The sequence below is a fragment of the Chrysemys picta genome, chromosome 3 (assembly GCF_011386835.1).
Source record: "Chrysemys picta bellii isolate R12L10 chromosome 3, ASM1138683v2, whole genome shotgun sequence".
NCBI classification, from domain to species: Eukaryota; Metazoa; Chordata; order Testudines; family Emydidae; genus Chrysemys; species Chrysemys picta.
Genome location: NC_088793.1, coordinates 182,771,981 through 182,793,576, shown reverse-complemented (window position 1 = coordinate 182,793,576; position 21,596 = coordinate 182,771,981). Strand labels below are relative to the sequence as shown.

Here is a 21,596-nt window from a genome sequence, read left to right as displayed (position 1 = left end):
TTCAATAAGTTTCTTTCACAGACTGGATGCCTACCTAGTCTGGGCACAATCCTTTCCCCTGGTACAGCCCTTGTTCCAGCTGAGGTGGTAGCTAGGGGATTTCTCATGATGGCTGCCCCTTTTTCTCTGTTCCACCCACTTTTATATCTTTTGCATAAGGCGGGAATCCTTTGTCCCTTTGGGTCATCCCTCCCCCCCAATGGAAAAGCACCAGGTTAAAGATGGATTCCAGTTCAGATGACATGATCACATGTCACTGTAAGACGTCATTACCCACTTGGCCGCAGACAAGTATACAGGAAGACTCACAAGTAAAACAGAGCTATCCACAGACAATTGTCCTGGTTAATGGGAGCCATCAAGATTCCAAACCACCGTTAATGGCCCACATTTTGCATAAATTACAATAGGCGCTCAGTTATATTTTATATTTCTAGTTTCAGATACAAAAGTCATAATTTATACAAATAGGATGACCACACTCAGTAGATTATAAGCTTTGTAATGATACCTTACAAGAGACCTTTTGCATGAAGCATATTCCAGTTACGTGTTATTCATACTCATCAGCATACTTTCATAAAATCATATAGAGTGCAACATCACAGTATATTTCTTGTTTAAGAACAATTTGTTTGAGAGTGAAGTTCATAGAAGGTAAAATGACTTGTTTTCCAAAATGTAAAACAATGGAATTGGGTTATGCTGGTCTTATACTTTTTTCAATATTATTACAACAGTATATCTGTAACAGAACTAATACGGCCTGATTTAAAATGCACATATTTTCTATTTTCCTAAACAAAGATGTGTACTCTTGCAGATTGTTAATGAACACTTTGTATGTTTGTTGAATCCTGGCTGGATTAATAATTTGCACCTCGTTTTCAGCTTCGAGCTCAGAATCAGGTGCTGAAAAAAGGTGTCATGGATGAGCAAGCAAATTCTGCTTCTCTAAAGGTACAAGTTAAAAAGTCTTCTATTTAATTGCACTCAGTCTTGTCAAACTGTGATCAGATGGTGAAGTTTTCCGGATCTGCTTTGTGGTTAAGTGGATGTAGCTAGTTGTAACCAAGGATTGATTCAGTAAGAATTTCCCATCTGCAACTATTCTGTTCCTGATACGGTGTGGTGGGCATTTACAAACAGTCACCAGGAAGTGTCCATCTGACTGTGTAAAAGGAAGAAGTATGCACTCACAGCATGCTTTGTGTAGACTTAAGGAAGCTAAATTCTTTTGCTAAAAACAATCCATATGTGCCTTTAGGTTGTCTACAAACGAACAAAGCAATGTGTGTTGAATTGTTTTAGATTTTGTATAATTACTATTATTCCTTTGTGATTTTTTTTTAAATATTAGTCACTTTTTTATAACGCTTGTGCTGAAATCATAGTGGATTGATGAAACTTTTATGCTAATTCAGGAACAACTGAAGATGAGGGACCAATCATTGAGAAAACTGCAACAAGAAATGGACAGTTTGACATTTCGAAATCAACAGCTTGCAAAGAGGGTGGAACTGCTTCAGGATGAACTTGCCTTAAGTGAAGCCAAGGGCAAGAAGAACAAGGTAGGTTTCAAATTAAAACAATTTACTTAAAGAAAAATGTCCTGGCTTTCCATCAATGGTCTTGTTTTTATCAGCATCCCAGTAAGAGACATAAAACAAAGTCCTTCACTTCTTTTCTACCTTTCTATCCCCATGTATATTTTTGTGCCAAACTTCATAGCAGTAACAAATTGGTAGAGCCAATTTCACCACTTGATAGTATCTAATAATAAAGAAATTTAATTTAAAATAAATGAACATACGTTCTAAAACAAGCAATAGAGAATGCTCTGCATTTAGTGCGTATACAATACAAACCTAATGTTTAACTATATAAACTTAGACTTTTGTCTATCAACTTGTACCACACACTTTGTGGTCCCTTCTAACCCTGTGATTCTATGCAAATCTGTAAACTGTGTGGACCATGGTTTCCCATGATTTGATGAGTAGGAATATAGGAATTTATACTGGATCAAACTGGAGTCCATCTGGTCCACTATCCTGTCTTTGACAGTGGCCAATACCAGATGCTTCAGAAGAAAGTGTAAAAGAACCCTGAAATAGATACATGGCGTGGGAATCGGCCCCCTCTGCAGGTTAAATCTCTGACTGATTTTTTAATAGATTTACTTAATCCCTGAAGCATGAGGTAAATATCCTTTCCAAAATTTTTATCATTAATTGATAATTCTGTATGGGTATCAAGAATATTCAAGTTGATATCTTGAGTTGATACAGTTTACTTAGAATTCTGTAAGGTGTATGAATATTTAATTTGTTCTCCTCTAGTGTGCATTAGTGTACATTTATCAACATTAAATTTCACTTACTTATTTCCTTTCCACATCTTTAATAAGTATATTAAACAACATGGAACCTAGTACAGAACCTTGAGTCACCCCACTCTGAACCTTTTGCATAACTGACCTTTTATTCCTATTTGTATCTTTCTATCTCCTAGCCAGTTTTTGATTGAAAACAGTAATTTGACTCTAACCCCATGACTATTTAGGTTCTTTGGTAGCCTCTTCTGCCAGGATGGATTGACTGAAATCATGTGTTTTGTATTTGTCCTTTTTTTAGTTTATTTTCTAAACAAAATTCTCATTAGTTGGTAACCATTAAAACATGTTGATTTGCACCTGAATATAGCCTTTTCACTAAACTTGGTGCTTCTTTTTACTAACCAGGATACACTATATTATGCAAATTTATTTAAGCAATTATATAGCTTAATTTACATTAATTCAGAGTGTTAACAGTTGCATTTTTTAAAATGGTGAATGATGCATTTCTTATTTACTAGATGATTCTTGTTTGAGTCGGGACTTGTGTCAAAGCCTGTTTGGATGAAAATTCAGATTCAATTACAAATGCACAAAACCAGCATTTTAATTTTTGTATTGAATAAAACTTCTTAAGTGCTGAAAACATAAGAATTTTTTTAAAACATGCTTTTTAAACAAAGGAAATATCAGTAGCTAATGAATTGAAGTGATTGTTTCTGGTCAACATGTTCTTCAAGATTTTACAAATCATAGAGCTCGCCCTCTCACAAGTAGTTTTATTCATAGATTGAAAGAGGAAAACAAGCTTTTCTGCTTTTTCAACTGATTTCTTAATGCTGACTGAACTAGTCATTTGAGCTGAACTAGTTAAATAAACTCAAATGAAGATATTTTCTCTGCACTTGTAAAACTTCCTGTAAAACTTCACAGCAAACATTGCTTAGTATTTTTTTTTAATTTACATAATCTTAATAGATTATAATAAATTTAGGCTTTAATTTATGCTGTCAGTTTCATCAAAGGCCTTTTAAAGTCTAAATGAACTACATCAGCTAGTTTTCCTTCATCTATTACTTTATAGACACTTTCAATGAAGTCTAAAAGTTTAGTGAGACACGATTTTCCTTTGCTAAAACCATATTGCTTAGACCTATCATACCATAATCTTCCAGATGTTCTGTTCTGCTTATAATTATAATTTCAACCAGTTGGACAAGTACAGATGTAAGGCTTTACTGGCCTCTAGTTCCTCAGATCTCTCCAAGAGCCTTTTAAAAATATAGGTACAACCTTTCCTATCCTCCAGTCCTCTGGAACAGTGGCTATTTTTTAATAGGAGCGTAGCCATTTCATCCTTAAGCACCTTTTTATCTTTTGGATGTATACAATCTGCCTGTTGGCTTATCACCTTTCAAATTATTATTTTGCTGCAGTACCACCTCTTCTGAAACCTGAATTTCTGAGAGTAGCTGATCTTCATTATCAGAAAAGAGCAGGTCTGGGGTAGGTGTTTTCTCAGTGGTGAAATCTGATACAGAGAAATCACTTAGCTTCTCATTAGTGTCCTTATCGTCCATAATTGCTCCATTTAGCTCCGGTGATTCAACAGACACACCAATTCTTTCACAAGTTTCATGCTTCTGATTTACTTAAATAATCTGTTTTTACATCTTTTGTTATTTGCTCCTCAAAATACATTTTGGCCCTTCTAATTTCCCTTTTACTTATTGCCAGGTGTGATTTATGGCTTCTGTCAGTTCAGACTTCCAAATTTTGAAGGATTGCAGTTTGGTTCTAATAGCCTCTCAGACCTTACCGTTTACGTTGCGTTCCAGGTTTCCTGTTGTTGAACAAAAAAGGGATGTATTATGACACTCCATTATTGTTTAGTTAAATATCATCCATACCACTTCTTAAGGTTTTTACTTCCCTTACTTTTAAAGCCATTTTGACTAACTACATTTTATTGAAATCTTCCTTTCTAAAGTTCAGTGTCACTGTCACTTTTTGGTAACCTGCCTGCCCCAGGATATAGCATGTAATTGTGTTGTAGTCACTCTTACTCAATAGCTGAGCTACAGTCACTATTTGGATTAACTTCTGTGTCAAGAGTAGCCTCGCCTTGTCTACTCTAGGTGTTCCAAGAAGCAATCATTTAGTGTTAAGAAACTATTATTCGGACAAAGTTTCAAGTATGCCATTTCACCAGATTAGGCCTATACAGGTTTACAAATATTGACTGAATTTTTTGAGTAATGACTAACTTGTTTTGTGTCTTCTAACCTGCACAAATAATATATTTAATGCAATTTGTGCATGCAGTTGTCATTGTCCAAGTTTAGAGATCTGGTGCTGTCTTTGAACTTGTGTTTTAATACAACCTACATATATCACTTGTAAGAAATATTTGGAATAACTGTATTTTAGAGATGTTAATCATAGCCTGTGCTTCTGTTACTGTGGAAATGTGACTAGACCCAATTTTAAGCTGTGTAAAGTATGCTTACATATTGGGAATGGGTGCCCTGTAAAACTGCATGCAATACATGGAAATACTTTTTAATTTTTATCAGAAAAGTGGAGAATCTTCATCTCAGTTGAGTCAAGAGCAGAAGAGTGTCTTTGATGAAGATCTTCAAAAGAAGATAGAGGAGAATGAACGATTACATATACAAGTGAGTAATTCTCAAAGAATTTCTCTTCTGAAGTTAGAAAGCTGGTTATATGTGAACTGCAATGAAGAAAATGAGTAGTAAAGCATCCAAAAACCACTCTGTGGTAGCTCAGATCTCAGAAGTGGCTTGTGAGAATAGTGGATTAAATTGATGTTTTTAATGATCCTTTGAAGCATCAGACCATACTAACTGGCACTGCTTTGCATGTGTTTAAATTCACTTTGAATTGCAAAATGTCAGAATAACCTAATTTCTGTGTCAGATTATTTTACTCCTGGGGTAATTCTGTGCCACTGTGCAATGCAGAATTTTACAGAAATTAATGTTTTTTGCACAGATTCCACCTCCCACCCACCCCTCCGAAATGGGCTGCAGTGCTGTTGGCCGCCACTAGGGGCCGCTGGACCTGGCAGGGCCCAGCTTGCACATAGAAGACACTGCTGGGGGCGAGGAGAGAGAAGAGTAGAGGGTTCTTAGCAGCTGCAGTTCGTCACATACTCTGACTAGGGTTACCATACATCCGGATTTCCCCCGGACATGTCCGGCTTTTTGGTACTCAAATCCCCGTCCAGGGGGAATTGCCAAGAAGTCAAACATGTCCAGGGAAATAGGGAGGCAGCATAAACCAGGGTCCACGCGGCCCCAGCACGACCTGCAGGGTCCGCAGCGCAGCCCAACCGCCCAGCTACATTGTAGCGAGCTTGGGCAGGGGAAGGGGGGGGCGCAGCCGCAGAAGGCTGCAAAGGGGCCACTGCTGCCCCCGGAGGCTGGGTGGATCGTGCGCCCCAGCTGAGCCCGAAGGACCACAGGGAGGCCGGGCCCAGCCAGCAGCTTGGGCTTCCCTCGCGGGCAGGGACTCCCCGGCCACTGGGGGACCCTTCCTGCAGCCCCATCACCCCGCACGGCAGGAAGGAGGCTGCATACAAACAGGAACTGGGTTGTCAATAGGGGTTTCTTTAACTTTCTACTCCTGGGGGAATTTTTGTTTCTCTGTATTGTCACAGACATACAATAACTCCTCGCTTAATGTTGTAGTTATGTTCCTGAAAAATGTGAATTTAAATTAATCCAATTTCCCCGTAAGAATTAATATAAATGGGGGGGAGGAGGGAGTAGGTTCCAGGGAAATTTTTTTCACCAGATAAGACACTATATTTTTTTATATATATTGTGACAAAGCTCTGTCCTTGTCTCAGTGGATCCTGCGCTTCCTGGTGGATTTCGCTAGCCTCAGAGGCTCATTGTGACCCCCCATGTAGCCCTTCACTCTCTAGAGGCAAGGGTCACAGCCTACTGAGCCATTTTCATCATAAGCCAGTAAGGGAGGTGAGGAGAAGCAACCTTCGCTCGCACAGTCTCTGTTGTCTCCCAGTCTTAGTGATTAATCTGGGAGGGGAGAGGGAGAGCCCGGCCTCGCCCTCTACTCCGGGCTCCAGCCCAGGGACCTTAATAGTAGCAGCTATGGTAGCTGACTCTTTTTGAAGTAGGACATGTACAATTCCCTGGGCCACTTCGCCACAGCAGTCTCCACTTCTTTAATATCTACTTCACTGTTCCCTCAGGACCTTCTTCCTTGCACCTGATATGGTTTGTACTGCTTAGTTTCTCCAACAGCGTGGCTTCCTCCTAAAGCTCCTGACGCGCGCTCAACTGACTAACTGGGAGGCTTTTAACTAGTTTCAGCCAGCCCCTATTTGGCTTCAGATGTCCCAATCAACCTAGCTATCTTTCCTGCCTTCCGGAAAGATCTTAATTAGCCCCAGGTGTCTTAATTGACCTGGAGCAGCTGCCATTTACTTATTCTGTTAACAGGGATTTGTTTAGCCTGGGGCTTTTTTTATATATACACAACACACACACACACACACAGTATAAGTTTTAAACAAACAATACTGTACACAGAAAAGGTGATTGTGAAGCTTGGTTGAGGTGGTGGAGTCAGAGGGTGAAATATTTCCCAGGGAATGCTGTAGTGCTGAATGTTGAACTAGCATTTGGCTGAGCCCTCAAGGGTTAACACGTTGTTAATGTAACCTCACACTCTACAAGGCAGCACAAATGGAAGGGGAGAAAGCATAGTAGACAGACACACACCCTGTGTGTGTGAGAGAGATGCGCATTGCCCCTTTAAGTACGCTGACCCCACTCTTCATTGCTTTTTTAAGTAGATCAGCAAGTTGAGACAGCAGCTGCTGCTAGCAAGCTCCCTCCGTCCTGAGCCCTGTCGTGTGTCCCCCCCCCCCCCTTGCTCTATGGAGATGGGGTAAGCAGGGGGCAGGGGGGAAGCCCTGACATTAACACCCCACCTCCCCCCAGCAAGCAGGAAGCTTCTGGGAGCAGCTCCAAGGCAGAGGGCAAAAGCAGCACATAGCAGTGAGGGGAGGGACAGCTGAACTGCCGGCAATTGATAGCCTGCTGGGTGGCTACCGCACAGGGAAATTAGGGGAGTGGGGAGTTGATAGGGGAGCTGCCGGTCCATGCTGGTTCCAAGCCCCCATCAGCCAGCTGCAACGGGCTGCTCTTTCTCCAAGAGGTGGACAAAGCAGGCGGCTGCCAAACAATGTTATAAGGGAGCATTGCGCAACTTTAAACAAGCATGTTCTCTAATTGATCAGCAATGTAACAACGAAACAACGTTAACCAAGACGACTTTAAGTGAGGAGTTACTGTATTTGCTGACATTTATTTTGAAATAAATTACTAAAATAATTGAAACTGGTGTGATTATGTAGTGTTCTACGCAAGAGGATAAATGGACACAAGTCAGATATCAGGAATGGCAATATACAAATACCTGTAGGAGAACACTTCAACTTCCCTGGCCACACAATAGCAGATGTAAAGGTAGCCATCTTACAGCAAAAAAACTTCAGGACCAGACTCCAAAGAGAAACTGCTGAGCTCCAGTTCATTTGAAAATTTGACACCATCAGATCAGGTTTAAACAAAGACTGTGAATGGCTATCCAACTACAGAAGCAGTTTCTCCTCCCTTGGTGTTCACACCTCAACTGCTAGCAGAGCACCTCACCCTCCCTGATTGAACTAACCTAGTTATCTCCATACTGATTTATACCTGCCTCTGGAAATTTCCATTACTTGCATCTGAAGAAGTGAGGTTCTTACCCACAAAAGCTTATGCTCCCAATACTTCTGTTAGTCTTAAAGGTGCCACAGGACCCTCTGTTGCTTTTTACAGATTCAGACTAACGCGGCTACCCCTCTGATACACTACAATATTGTGGACAATGCTCCTTTAGTGTTCCAAGATTTATACTCCTCATGAGGCAGTCTGATGATATGTTGTTGAGGGCCACATAAGTAACTACACTGAGTAAAGCAGCATAAGAACCTATAGCTTGTAAAAATCTGCCTTCACTAGTAAGAGTCTATGGTGTCCATATGAATTGACATAACGTACAGTATTGGATTAAAAGGAATATTTCAGATAAGTAAATTCCTTTTCTCATTTGTAGTTCTTTGAAGCAGATGAGCAGCACAAACGTTTGGAATCTGAGCTGAAAAATAGACTTGAGGTTTTGGAAACAGATGCTGCCCAGCATCAAGCAGTGGTGGATAGTTTAACCCGGAAATACATTGATACCATAGAAAAACTGCAGAATGATAAAACCAAATTAGAAGTAAGTTTTTACAATTGTACTTTACTAAAATGCCTAAAAAGTTTTGTAAAGAAAACATTTTTGCATATATTAGTACTTACATTGTGGGGTTCTGTTTTTTGCATAAAGATCAAGTCTCAGACACTAGAAAGAGAAGCTAAGGAATGTAGATTTCGAGCGGAAGAATGGTAAGTTCTTATGTTAAAAATAATTTTTTTCATTTTTCTTAAAGTAAACCAACCAGAGAAGTAATTCCTTTACATTCCTACAGCAATTGGATACCGCCATATACACTCATTCTGGTAAAACAGAGTTACTTAGTGCTCTGTTAGTTTCACGTCAACAAGTAACAGTAGTACATGGGTATCAAGGCCACTTTGATTTTATCTAGGAAAAGGAAATGAAATAAATTGATCTCATCTCTACATGTTGATCAGCTACTGTGTTCTCCTAGAGATCTCTCTATCCATCCTCCTTGATATCTGACAAGACAGCAGCTCTTGCACATGTTGTTAAAATCCTATTACGCAGAGCTCTTTAGTTCAGTGTTCTTTCTTCAGCAAGAATGCTAGGTAGTTGTGAAACTATAAAGCTTGTGAAAAATTGTGGAATTGTTGTTTTAGAGGGATGTTGTCATTGTAGAAGAGACACTTGTCTGAAATGTTATAACTTGTGTAGTTACAAGTAACACCTGTAAATAAGTTTACAGAAGTAAGTTATTGATGGTGTGTGTGTACAATGTCTGAGTAGAATCTTTTATTCTACAGTATGAGCAATGATCAATGTTTGTCTCATAGACTTGTGTCTTTATAAAATTCATAACTATTAGATTTCAGTTGAACAAAATACAGGTGAATAGAAATATGAATAATTATTTTTACAGAGCTCTTTGCTTTGCAGCATAGGCTACTAGGTTATCGGCACTAAATATAGGACTCTGAAATGCTTGTGGCACTTCTGTAACAAGTATGCAACAAATAAATATACTTGTAGCTACCTGAATTATTCCCCACTCACTCACTGTGGGGTGAAACAATGCAGGTTATTTTCTGACTTGGAGAAGTAAAAGGATCCTAAATGTGACATACTTTGGAACTGAATTAAGTTTTCATATAGTGTGTAATACAGTTTAGAAATAACGTAAAGGTTACTTTGACAGTAAATTGACTCTTGGAATGCAACATGGTTATTCAGCTGTCTGGCTTTCTGTGCACTTCTCATTGTATTGGGAGGGAGAAATGAAGAACTTGAAAATCCTGATCACATAAACGTCAGTCCTGCTGTGCCTATCCTGTGTCTCCTTACTCATATTGCGATCTCTTTCGCTCTTTTAAAAACTCTGGAAAAATGTGGATAGTATTTGAACTTGGGACCACAGCTTAAGGTATAACCTGAAATGTTATTGATTTACTTAAACAAGGTTTGTAATGTTATCCTGTTTTTCTACCCAGTCAGCAGCAGTTAAAGAACCTTCATGCAGATTTGGGTCGGCGATTGGATGACTCTTTATGCATAATCAATGAAAAAGTACCTTTCAATGACACAAGTAGGTATTTCATTGATTTCTCCCCCCCAACCCCCCAAATTCAGTCTTAATTTGGGCATTCCTGTGGGAAAAGTGACCACCTTGTGAATTAAACAGGTATTAGGCCCAAAAAATCCAGGAAGCTGAACTGTCTCCCATTACAGCGACTTGTAATGGTGCATTAATGATGCTCGATATATGTAATGTTTAGTTGGCACTTCTATTCTAACTTACTGGTCTTTAAAGCCATTAATTGTGTGGTAAATACAACTTAAAGCTCTATAGAGGGTGTCTTAAACTCTCCTATAACCTATCATCTGATCAACTTAAATTGGACAGAATATTATAAAAAGAGAGGGTAATTCTGTTAATTTACCAAGGCCCTCCCATGGATGGCTCTTTAGGCGGTTATATCCAAGAGGGTTCTGTCAGGCAAGCAGAGTACAGTTGTTAACATAGGTTATTGCTTAGATGGGAGGAGAGTACTACCTGGAAAAAAATCTCAATGTCAAGTGGCAGTTTCTCAAATGTATAATGGCCTTGCTTGAGGATCCCACAGAAAAGCTTGATGCTTGGTTAAAGCCCAGCAACAAAGGCAAATCTAAACTGAACTCTCCATATCCCAAGTAAGGTCCTAATTTCTCAGATTCTCTAGCATATCCAGCAGTGGGTTTCTTCCTTTTTCCTAGGAGTGTGGAGACAGGTAAGACGATTGAACCTGGACTGGGCAGGTTTAGGACTACATTTCTCTCTTGACGCTACCCACATTCTCTGCCTCCCGGTAGAGCATATAGCAGGAAGCAGCCCTCTGTTTTTACTTTTTAAGATGGCTTCACAACTGTACTTTTTATACCTCCATGTCCAGATATTCAGCCTAACTCGCTCTTTGCTGAAAAAATACTTTGGGATTTTGACATGGAATTTGACCTGAGTCGGTCTGCCCCTTCTTTTCCCTTCCCCCACCCCATCTGCTGCAAAGTGGCCAAAAAGAAAAAGGACAGGGTGAGGGTCGGAAAGTGCTCAGCTTCTGCATCTCTCCTGTAGCTTCATGTTAAGGGAGAGTTGGCATGCTTTGCCAGGCTCTCCAGCAGAAGGGACCGAGCCCAGGCAAGCAGAGAAGGGCAGAATTGTCCTAGAATGTTTTGAAGGATTCTCATCCCATTCTAGGCAACGTATGGTCTGGGTCACAGAGGGCTACTTGGGCAGGCAACAGGATACCCTCTGTTCCCCATAGAGCAGGACTTAGTGCCAGAAGAGCCTGAAGAGAGTGAGGAAAAGAAGCAGCAGCAGTAGTAACAGAATTGCATTGAAGGGCTTTTACCTGTCCTTTGAGCCATCATCCACAGTGGAACAAGTAATGGGCTTAGCAAAGTTAGCTTCCCAAACCTTGAAGTCAGGCTATACAAGATGCCAGGCTCTCTAGCTCCTTGGCAGCCTTGTGGGAAATTTGCTGAGGAACTGGTGACCTGGCTCCTCAACAGCTGTGTTTGTGGGCTGCCACAGGTTAGGAGATGGGAGCCCTTGCTTCCAGGATCCCCAGCAGCTTGTCTGGTGTGTTGCCATGAAGCCAGAGTTCCCAGGGAATTTATTTTGTTTTGGAAACACCAAAACATTCACTCCATGGGGACATTTTGGTGTTTCTGTAATGAAATTCATTTCCTGCAAACATTTTCAAGGGTTTTGGCCTTTTATCCTGATTTGGGGGACCCATTTTTTCCCCAAAAACCTTAGATTTTTTTCAGAGGAGAAATTCACTTTCCTGCCCAGTCTGTTGCTTATTCACCATCTCACTGCTCTTCGAAAACAGTTCTGGTCTTGCTCTCCCACGTCAGTGTTGCCTTAAGCTGAAATCAGTTGTTGCTCTCTTTAAAACTTGGACACAAGATATGTTTGCCATGTTTCTCTTCAACACCTACATGTTCTTCTTTCTGAGGTCTGAGAGATCTTAGCTGGTTGGGCTGCCTACAAGGGGAGCTTAGAGTTTTCCCTCATAATTTCTCTTTTCTTGTGAGATTAGGATTCAGTAATCTTGGATACAATTCTTGCTCTTCAGAACAAACAGCTGTGACTTACAATACTGTTCATGACAGTTCCTCACGTTTATCACTAGCAAAAAATAAACAAGTTTGTCAAATATAAATAATATAAAAAGGACAGTGCATAAGTTGCTTTGAAATACTTTGTTTCCTCTTCCTGTGCAAATTGACTTAAAATATGGATCTCTTCAATTAAACAAAAATATGAATGTGGATTTCAAATGCTAACAATTGGCCAAATAAGTCTCTGTAAAACTTAAGATGTTTTCTAGCTCTAAATACCCCTATCCCTGAAGAAGTGGACCCATGCCAAATTGATGAGCACTTTTAATTTAGTGATAGTTTTATGTCTAGAATAGCATGTACTATAATGAAAAATTGAAAATCTCAAAATAACTTTAACTGGTTTATGCCCTTTTATTTTTTCTCTTGAAGCACAAGAACAAATTACAAACTAACAAAAATAAAAAAGGTCAAATATGTAATCTTAAGGAATACATCGCTTTATGTGCCAAATCTGACGTTTTAATAAAAGGTCCTCTTGAGTTCTGAGAAAATGTTTTTTAAAAGTCTGAAAACTCCTTAATGGTAGAAAAGTATTCTTTCTACCCCACTTACTCTGACTCCACCAGTCACTGGATAAATGTTTTTTACTGTCTCTTGTAAGTTTTGGCCTTTAAATTTGGGTTTTTAGACTGTTAAAAACTAGGGCTGTCAAGTGATTAAAAAAATTAATCATGATTACCGTATATACTCGTTCGTTAGCCCGTTCGTTTATAAGCTGACCCCCCAAGATGGTTAGGTAAAAATAGCAAAAACTGTATGACCCTTTCATAAGCTGATCCTATATTTCAGGGATTGGCAAACTTTGGCTCCTGGCCAGTTAGAGTAAGCTGCTAGTGGACCTGGACGTTTTGTTTACCTGGAGCATTCACAGGCATGGAGCCCCTCGGCTCCCAGTGTCCGCGGTTTGCTGCTCCCAGCCAATGGGACCTGCGGGAAGTGGCGCACCACTTCCTGCAGCTCCCATTGGCTGGGAACAGCGAGCCGCAGCCACAGGGAGCCGAGGGGCTCCATGCCTTCAGACTCTCCAGGTAAACAAAATGGCAATGTATTAGATATTCAATTCAATTCTTCCATAGAGTTTAAAATCATCAAATTTTGGTGTAGACCCGCTTATAAGCCGATTCCCGCTCTTCGATGTGTCACTTTTTTACCAAAAATATTTGGCTTATGAACGAGTATATATGGTAATTGTGCGATTAATCGCACTGTTAATAATAGAATACCATTATTGAAATATTTTTGGATATTCTACATTTTCATATATATTGATTTCAATTACAACACAGAATACAAAGTATACAGTACTCACTTTATATTTATTTTTGATTACAAGTATTTGCACTGTAAAAAAACAAATAGTATTTTTCAATTCACCCAATACAAGTATTGTAGTGCAGTCTCTTTATCATGAAAGTTGAACTTACAATTGTAGAATTATATACAGAAAATAACTGCATTCAAAAATAAAACCATGTAAAACTTTAGAACCTGCAAGTCCACTCAGTCTTACTTCTTGTTCAGTCAGTCACTCAGACAAACAAGTTTGTTTAAATTTTCAGGAGATAATGCTGCCCACTTCTTGTTTACAATGTCACCTGAAAATGAGAACAGGCATTCTCATAGCACTGTTGTAGTTGGCGTCACAAGATATTTATGTGCCAGATGCGCTAAAGATTCATATGTCCCTTCATGCTTCAACCACCATTCCAGTGGACATACATCCATGCTGATGATGGGTTCTGATTGATAACAGTCCAAAGCAGTGCGGACTGATACATGTTCATTTTCATTATCTGAGTCCGTTGCCACCAGCAGAAGGTTGATTTTCTCTTTTGGTGGTTCAGGTTCTATAGGCACTTCAGATTCTTAAACCTTGGGTCGAGTACTGTAGCTATCTTTTGAAATCTCACATTGGTACCTTCTTTGCATTTTGTCAAATCTGCAGTGAAAGTGTTCTTAAAATGTGCTGGGTCATCATCCGAGACTGCTATAACATGAAATACATGGCAGAATGTGGGTAAAACAGAGCAGGGGACGTACAATTCTGCCCCAAGGAGTTCAATCACAAATTTAATTAACGCATTATTCTTTTAATGAGTGTCATCAGCATGGAAGCATGTCCTCTGGAATGGTAGCCGAAGCATGAAGGAGCATCTGAATGTTTAGCATATTTGGCACGTAAATTCCTTGCAATGCCGGCTACAAAAGTGCCATGCAAATGCCTCACTTTCTGGTGACGTAGATAAGAAGAGGGCAGCATTATCTCCTGTAAATGTAAACAACCTTGTTTGTCTTAGCGATTGGCTGAACAAGAAATAGGACTGAGTGGACTTGTAGGCTCTGAAGTTTTACATTCTTTTGGTTTTGAGTGCAGTTGTGTAACAAAAAAGTCTACATTTGTAAGTTGCACTTTCACAACACAGAGATTGCACCACAGTAATTGTATGAGGTGAATTGAAAAATACAATTTCTTTTGTTTCTTTCACAGTGCAAATATTTGTAATCAAGAACAATATACTGTATATACCCGTTCATAAGCAGAATTTTTTAGTAAAAAGGGGAAGCACCAGAGAAGGGGGCTTTATTAACGGGTATAAAGAGGGAGAGGTGGGACACAGCCCCTCCCCCCAGCAGAGGGAGCAAAGAGAGGCAGCAGAGCCAGGAGGGAAGAGGCAGGGCTAGAGTGTAGCGGCACAAACAGCAACCCTCCACTTTTGCAACTAGCTGCATTTTCTGACACACAAAAGTGAAGGTTACTGGGCATGCTCAGTTTGGGTGGGCATGCTCAGTTTGGGTGAGCATGCTCAGTGCACCCAAAGTAGGGAATTGGGAGAGGGAGCTTTTTGTGTCACACCGGCCCCCTGGAGCACGGTGCGGCCATGCCACCCGGCCCAACCCGCTGGAACATGCTGCGGCCGAGCTGCCCGGTCTGGCCTGCTGGAGCAGGCTGCGGCCAGGCCAGAGACATCCTCCCCAGATAAGGTGGGAAGGGATGAGATGGGGAGAGTGTGGGAGTCCCGGGCTAGGGGTGGGGGGTGGTCACAGGTTACTCCCCTGACCCCCAGCTTCCCCCCCCCCCCAACATTTTCCCACCAGTTGCTCTTCTGGCCCGTCAGGGTAAGCAGCTGGTGCGCCGGGACACTTTGTTTACTTAGGTTTACCTCTGTGCCTGTGGAGGCTCGAGGTAAACAAACCATCTCAGCCCACCAGTGGCTTATCCTGATGGCCTGGGAGCCAAAGTTTGCTGATCCCTGAATTATAGGGTCGGCTTATGAACAAGTCATAAAAAAATTCCATTTTTACTTATCCATCTTGGGGGGAAGGGTCGGCTTATAAACGAACTGGCTTATGATCGAGTATATACTTTGATTTGAATTTCAACACAGAATAAAATATATATATAAAAATGTAAAAGCATCCAAAATATTTAATACATTTCAGTTGGGATTCTATTGTTTAATTTTTTGGAGTTAATCGTATGAGTTAACTGCGATTAATCGACAGCCCTATTAAAAACCATAAAAATCCAGATTTAGAATGGAAGTGCCATTTCAGCCACAACTTGCTCACAGTAATGATGCTAATGTGGGGATATTCATTGTGACTATTTTGAAAATCAAATGATTTTTTTGTTCAGGTATATACTGTTTAGTATCAGCTACAATTTTTCTTTGCCAAATCTGTAAAATTTATTTTAAACTCAGTGACGTTGTGGTAATGCAGACTAAACATTAAATTTATCAGATTTCATTGTTAGACTGTCACAAGAATTTAATGTAAAAACAGGACTCCATTATTTGTATGTGTAACTGTCAATTTTTGGCTTGTAGGATCTAGTCAATATAATGCTCTTAATGTACCATTACACAATAGAAGATGTCAGGTAAGTAATAACCTTACATGGCTTAACCTGTAAAAGTCTATTGTTTTTTTACATAAATGAAATATGACTGTTTAAGACAAAAATGTAAATATCCTATTGAGCTTGACACTGAGCAATAAGCCAGCAGGCTATTTCGGCTGCACTGCTTTTATAATTACACTTCAGTGCAATTCCCTCCTCGAATCCTCTTTATTTTACAAAAGCACAGATCATTCAAGTTCCACTGCTGTGCTCTGGGCAGGCCCAGTGGAGGAGTGCTATGTTTCCCAGAGGCCCCACCTTCATGTATCATAAAGTTCCGGATCAGAGCAAGTCCACTTGCAGTTGGCTGGTGGTTATACTACTATTGTGTTTTGCTGGTGCTTTTGCTGATGATGTGGGCTGATGCTGCTTCCATGGCTCTGCTAGGGTCATGGAAGGGAAGAGGAACCACTGGATGTAGTATGAAGGTTCCTGATTACAGCATGCAGGGATTCCTTCAGAAAGATTGCTATGACTGCCCTCTGCTCTTCAGGAGCCTCTCTGAAGAGAATGGGCTCACTGTCTCAGTGGCCGTAGCCAAGCTGGGAGTGAATGGATGGCTGCCACTGGCCTGTTTTGTGATGGAGATAGTCTAACTCCAGGCAATTGCTGAGTGGTAGGGTCTGGCTGAACCAATACTTGAAGTGACCTCCCTTCTTGGGCTGTGGGAATATGGTGTCAGTCAATCTCTTACCCTGCCTCTGATACAGAAGCAGATCCATACTGGTTGGTCACTAATCTACAGTCTTGAAAATCTGTTTTCAGGGCAGATTTTTGCACTTGTAGTTTTATTGCATTAATGAGGTTCTACTGTAATTGCACCGATTGAAATACACAGGGGACACCAAAATAGGAGGAGGAGAGTGTTGTGTTTGGGGTAGGTTAGGGAAATAGACAATAAAAAGAAATGTGTGAGGTACTATATCTGGGGAGACTCAACAAACAGTGAAATTTTATAACATAGATTTTGTCTAGACAGGACAGAATAAGGGAAAAAAACCATGGGGCGATGGTAATAAGTTGTGAAGGTAGGGTCACAGGATACGTCTACAGTAAAGCACCACCAGAAAACTAGGTTACATGAAAAGGAATATACTGTCTTAAGTTAAAGACTTTCTTAAGCTATTCTTGGGATATTGTATGCAATTTTGTAGTAATAGGCATGATGGTTTGGTTTAAAAAGTTACTTTGGAACAGATTCACAAAGGTATTTTGGCATCTAAAGATTTAGATAGGTGCCTAGTGGCTTTTAGTAAAGCACCTAAGCAAGTTTCAATGGGAGTCAAGTGCCTAACGTGCATAGGTGACTTATTAAATCCCACTCAGTGCCTATCTACATCTTTAGGTGTTGAACTCCCATTGAAGCTTTTTTAAATACAGCTAGGCACCTAAATACCTTTGTAAATTTGGCTCCTTGTTATTGAGTTTCTAAGTATTGAAATACTTAAATTATAAAATGAAAGTAGTTTAGAAAATTGGTACAGCAAAATGCTGGTGCAATGCTGCATGATATAAAAGCATTCTGTATCTTTCATAGAGTGGCATTCTGCAATTCCAGATGCCTTTGTTGTCCCACCGCACAACATATTAAGACCCACATTTTAAAACATGGTAAACATTAAAACCATATACGCTGATCTCTGGACACAGTCCTGTCCTGTCCTTCAGGCAGAAAGACCTAAATCGCAATAGGGAGTCAAACTTGATAGGAGTTATAGATAATAAAAACTGTTCTTGTCCCATCTAATTATAAGCAGTGTTGTTTTAAATAAAGTGTATTTGTTGTAACTGAAATATACCAACTGTAACTGTTTGTTAAAGCTGAAGTTGCGGGACATTGCTGGTCAGGCTTTGGCTTTCGTTCAGGATCTTGTGACAGCACTTCTGAACTTTCACACTTACATGGAACAGAGAGTCCAGATTTTTCCCATTGATTCTGCCACTGATACTATATCACCATTAAATCAGAAGGTAAACTTATTTTTTTCAGTTAATATTGTACAGAAACTTGATTACCTTATACTTTGGCCTGTTCCTGATCTCCTCTGATCACTCTCATGGGAAACACCTTATCTTTCCCTTATTGGAGCAACATTAATAATTTCTGAAGGAGCAGTCTTTCTTCTTGAGGGTCACTGCTGTGACAGGAATCCTTTGGGTGCAGGAGAGGGGATGGTTGTAGAGAATCCTATTTTCCCCCCCTCCCTGTGCCTTCACTACATGAGCAGTACAATGGTCAAAATAAGGCTCTTCTAGAAGCATAGAAGCCAAACTAAATTGCATTTATGAAATGAGTCAGCAGATTACCTTCAAATATCTAAGTATTACATTACCTGAGAGCTGTCCTTTCTTTTTAATAGCTGCTGTAAGAATATTTTGAGATGGAGGAACATGAGGATGAGAAGAATGTGAGGAACAGAGAAAGGCCTAGCTAACTGTATACATTTACATCTCTGTAATAGGAAACTAAAAGGGAATATTAGAGGTGGAAGTGTTATGGTTCGCATACAATTAACTTTTGAACTCTGTTCCCAAGTTATTCATTGTCTTACTGTCTGATCTTGGGCTACCTGTCTGTTTAACCGTGCTTTTGTTCTAGAGGGATTATAAAGCTTTGTGTCCGTACAGTGCTTTGAGCTATTCTTAGGGCTTGTCTACACTGGGAATTTACAGCGCTGCAACTTTCTCGCACAGGAGTGTGAAAAAACACCCTACTGAGTGCAGCAAATTTCAGCGCTGTAAAGTGCCAGTGTAGACAGTGCCCCTCGTGGAGGTGGGTTTTTTTTGTTTTTTTGGGGGGTTTTTTGTTTGTTTTTTTGTTTGTTTTTTTAAGAGCGCTGGAAGAGCAGCGCTGCATCACGACCACACAAGCCACGTTAAAGCGCTGCCACGGCAGACTAGCCCTTAGATGGAAGTGGCTGTGGAAGGGGTTGTATAGAAAACATTAATACTACCTGCAATGAAATCTTTTCTTACAGCATAATATATTGTTCAGAGTTGTTGATCATATTCCATGTGATTGTCTGTTTCTTTCTATGGGACAAAGCTCAGAAAATAACTTTGTCTACCCACACTTTGCTGTAACCCAGAGCTGTCATTGCTCTGAGATGTTGGACCTGGACTTTCAGTGCCCAGAATAGCACTCAAATGGTTGGACAACCCAGTTTACTTTTGGCTACTGTAACTGTGGAAGACTTTTCCATTCTTTAGCCTTCTTATCTGATAGTTTGGACTTCTAATATATTCCAAATTATTTAGCTTGGGTACTAAGCTAAAAGTTATCAACTTCTCCATTCTCAAGGTCGCCAATACTGTTGCTAGTACTATTAATTAAATAGCTCTGCACTTCGATCTACAAGAATTAGCTTTTTAGTAATTTGGTTCTGTGGTAGATTTCAGGAGCAGAACAGAAAATAGATTAAAAAGTCAGACACTTTTAACATCCAATTTACTTGCATTCCTCTATGTATAGTGCAGTGTTAATTTAACTTCCAAAGTGCAGTTGTACTCTGAAAAGTGACTGTGCAGTAACAGCACAATCTTACATTTGTATGTTCAGTGCCATATCAACTGACTTAAATAACAAATTATTCCTTTTTACAAATCCTTATAGCACTGCAAAGGCAACACAGCTGAGTGTATAAGCTGTTCGTACTTGGTCTTCTACATCCCAAGAATTGTTGACATTCCAGTCACTTACACCTATGCAAACACATTGAAGACCAGGCCGCTATACCGGTATCTTTGGGGGCTTAGTGCCCCGCAGAACTTTCCGTGGTGGTGGTATGATGGCAGATCCGACCCAGCTTGACTCTGAGTCCATGGTGAATTTGCAGAGCTGGCTATCGGAAAATCTCATTTTTACTTGTGAATTGAACACATTTGATTGGAAAATCATTGAAACACAAAATAGCAATTCACAATAGCCCCTTGTCTAAAATTGCTGTGCAGAGCAGGTCTGCATAATTCAATTTAAGTGAATTTAGTAGTTGTGTAAGTATCCAGCTGGACAGTTATGAAGCCTGATATTATATTTTATCCACAGAACAGACATGGTGTGGGCAATGGCGATGTAAACTATCTCAAACTGTTCACAATTGGCACCTCTGGGTACTACTGCAATGCTGTGACTGGGGTCCTAGTGGGGAGCCAGCTGTGGTCACTCAATTAGGGTGTCAAGTATCAGAGGGGTAGCCATGTTATTCTGGATCTGTAAAAAGCAACAGAGAGTCCTGTGGCACCTTTAAGACTAACAGATGTAGGGTGAACTGCAAAGAATGAGGCAGACAATCCCCCAAAAGCTGGTGGATATTCCAATACTTAGATCAGGGGTAGGCAACCTTTCAGAAGTGGTGTGCCGAGTCTTCATTTATTCACTTTAATTTAAGGTTTCGCGTGCCGGTAATACATTTTAACGTTTTTTTAGAAGGGGTCTCTCTCTAATTGTATATTATATAACTAAACTATTGTTGTATGTAAAGTAAACAAGGTTTTCAAAATGTTTAAGAAGCTTAATTTAAAATTAAATTAAAATGCTGATCTTACGCCGCCAGCCTGCTCAGCTCGCTGGGTGGGGGGTTCAGGGCAGAGGGTTGGATGTTGGGGGGGACTCGAGGTCAGGGCAGAGGGCTGGGGTGTGTGGACGTGCAGGGCACAAGACTGGGTGTGGGGAGGGTTCAGGGCAGAGGGCTGGGTTGTGTGTGGAGGTGCAGGGCAGAAAGCTGGGTGTTGGGGGGGGACTCAAGGTCAGGGCAGAGGGCTGGAGGGTGTGGAGGTACAGGGCAGAGGGCTGGGGGGTGTGGAGGTGCAGGGGAGAAGGCTGGGTGTTGGCAACTCAAGGTCAGGGCAGGGGGGTGGGGGATGTGGGGGGTGCAGGGCAGAGGGATGGGTGTGTGTTGGGGTGGGGAGGTGCACGGCAGAAGGCTGGGGTGCTTGGCTTGTGGGGGTGTTCCTAGCCCCCTGCACTGAGCGGCTCATGGCAGGGGGCTGGGAGGGATATGACCTGTTCCACCCCCTTCCCCCAGGCCCGTCCCTACCTCTCTCTCGCTGCTCTACGGAGCAGCGAGCACGCTGCGCTCGGCTCTGCTCCTCTGGGAGGAGGAGGGGCCGGAATGCACCACATTGTGGGAAGAAACGGGGAGGGGGGAGGGGAGCGTGGCTGCCGCAGGACCAAGTTTCTGGCTCCTGCCCCCGCAGGGGAGAGCAGTGGGCGGGGGGGCTGAGTGGGGCAGGGGGCCGGGACCCTCTCCCCACCGCTCTCCCCTGCAGGGGCAGGAGGCAGAAGCTTGATCCTGCGGCAGCCAAGCTTCCCCCTCCCCCTTCTTCCCACAGTGTGGTGCATTCCGGCCCCTCCGTCCCTCCTCCTCCTCTCAGTGGGCAGCAGCGTGCCACTCAGAATCGGCTTGCATGTCATGTTTGGCACGTGTGCCG

The 21,596-nt window shown here is 41.1% G+C and overlaps 1 protein-coding gene across 18 annotated transcripts in view; it reads left to right on the top strand.

Moving 5' to 3' along the window:
- Positions 1 to 21,596, top strand: part of PPP1R21 (protein phosphatase 1 regulatory subunit 21) — a 97,795-nt gene that overhangs the window by 17,683 nt on the left and 58,516 nt on the right. For 15 of the 18 annotated variants that reach the window (XR_010600239.1, XR_010600241.1, XR_010600238.1 and 12 more), the window contains exons 2-9: positions 892 to 960; positions 1,425 to 1,571; positions 4,915 to 5,016; positions 8,492 to 8,656; positions 8,765 to 8,823; positions 10,087 to 10,181; positions 16,093 to 16,145; positions 17,988 to 18,137. Coding sequence is in view for 12 of the 18 variants with exons in the window: in XM_065590733.1 (XP_065446805.1) it covers positions 892 to 960; positions 1,425 to 1,571; positions 4,915 to 5,016; positions 8,492 to 8,656; positions 8,765 to 8,823; positions 10,087 to 10,181; positions 16,093 to 16,145; positions 17,988 to 18,137 (840 nt within the window). In the remaining 6 variants the exon portion in view is untranslated. The remainder of the gene's footprint in view (positions 1 to 891; positions 961 to 1,424; positions 1,572 to 4,914; positions 5,017 to 8,491; positions 8,657 to 8,764; positions 8,824 to 10,086; positions 10,182 to 16,092; positions 16,146 to 17,987; positions 18,138 to 21,596) is intronic. The other 3 variants (XM_065590737.1, XM_065590736.1, XM_065590730.1) reach the window with 1 other exon arrangement.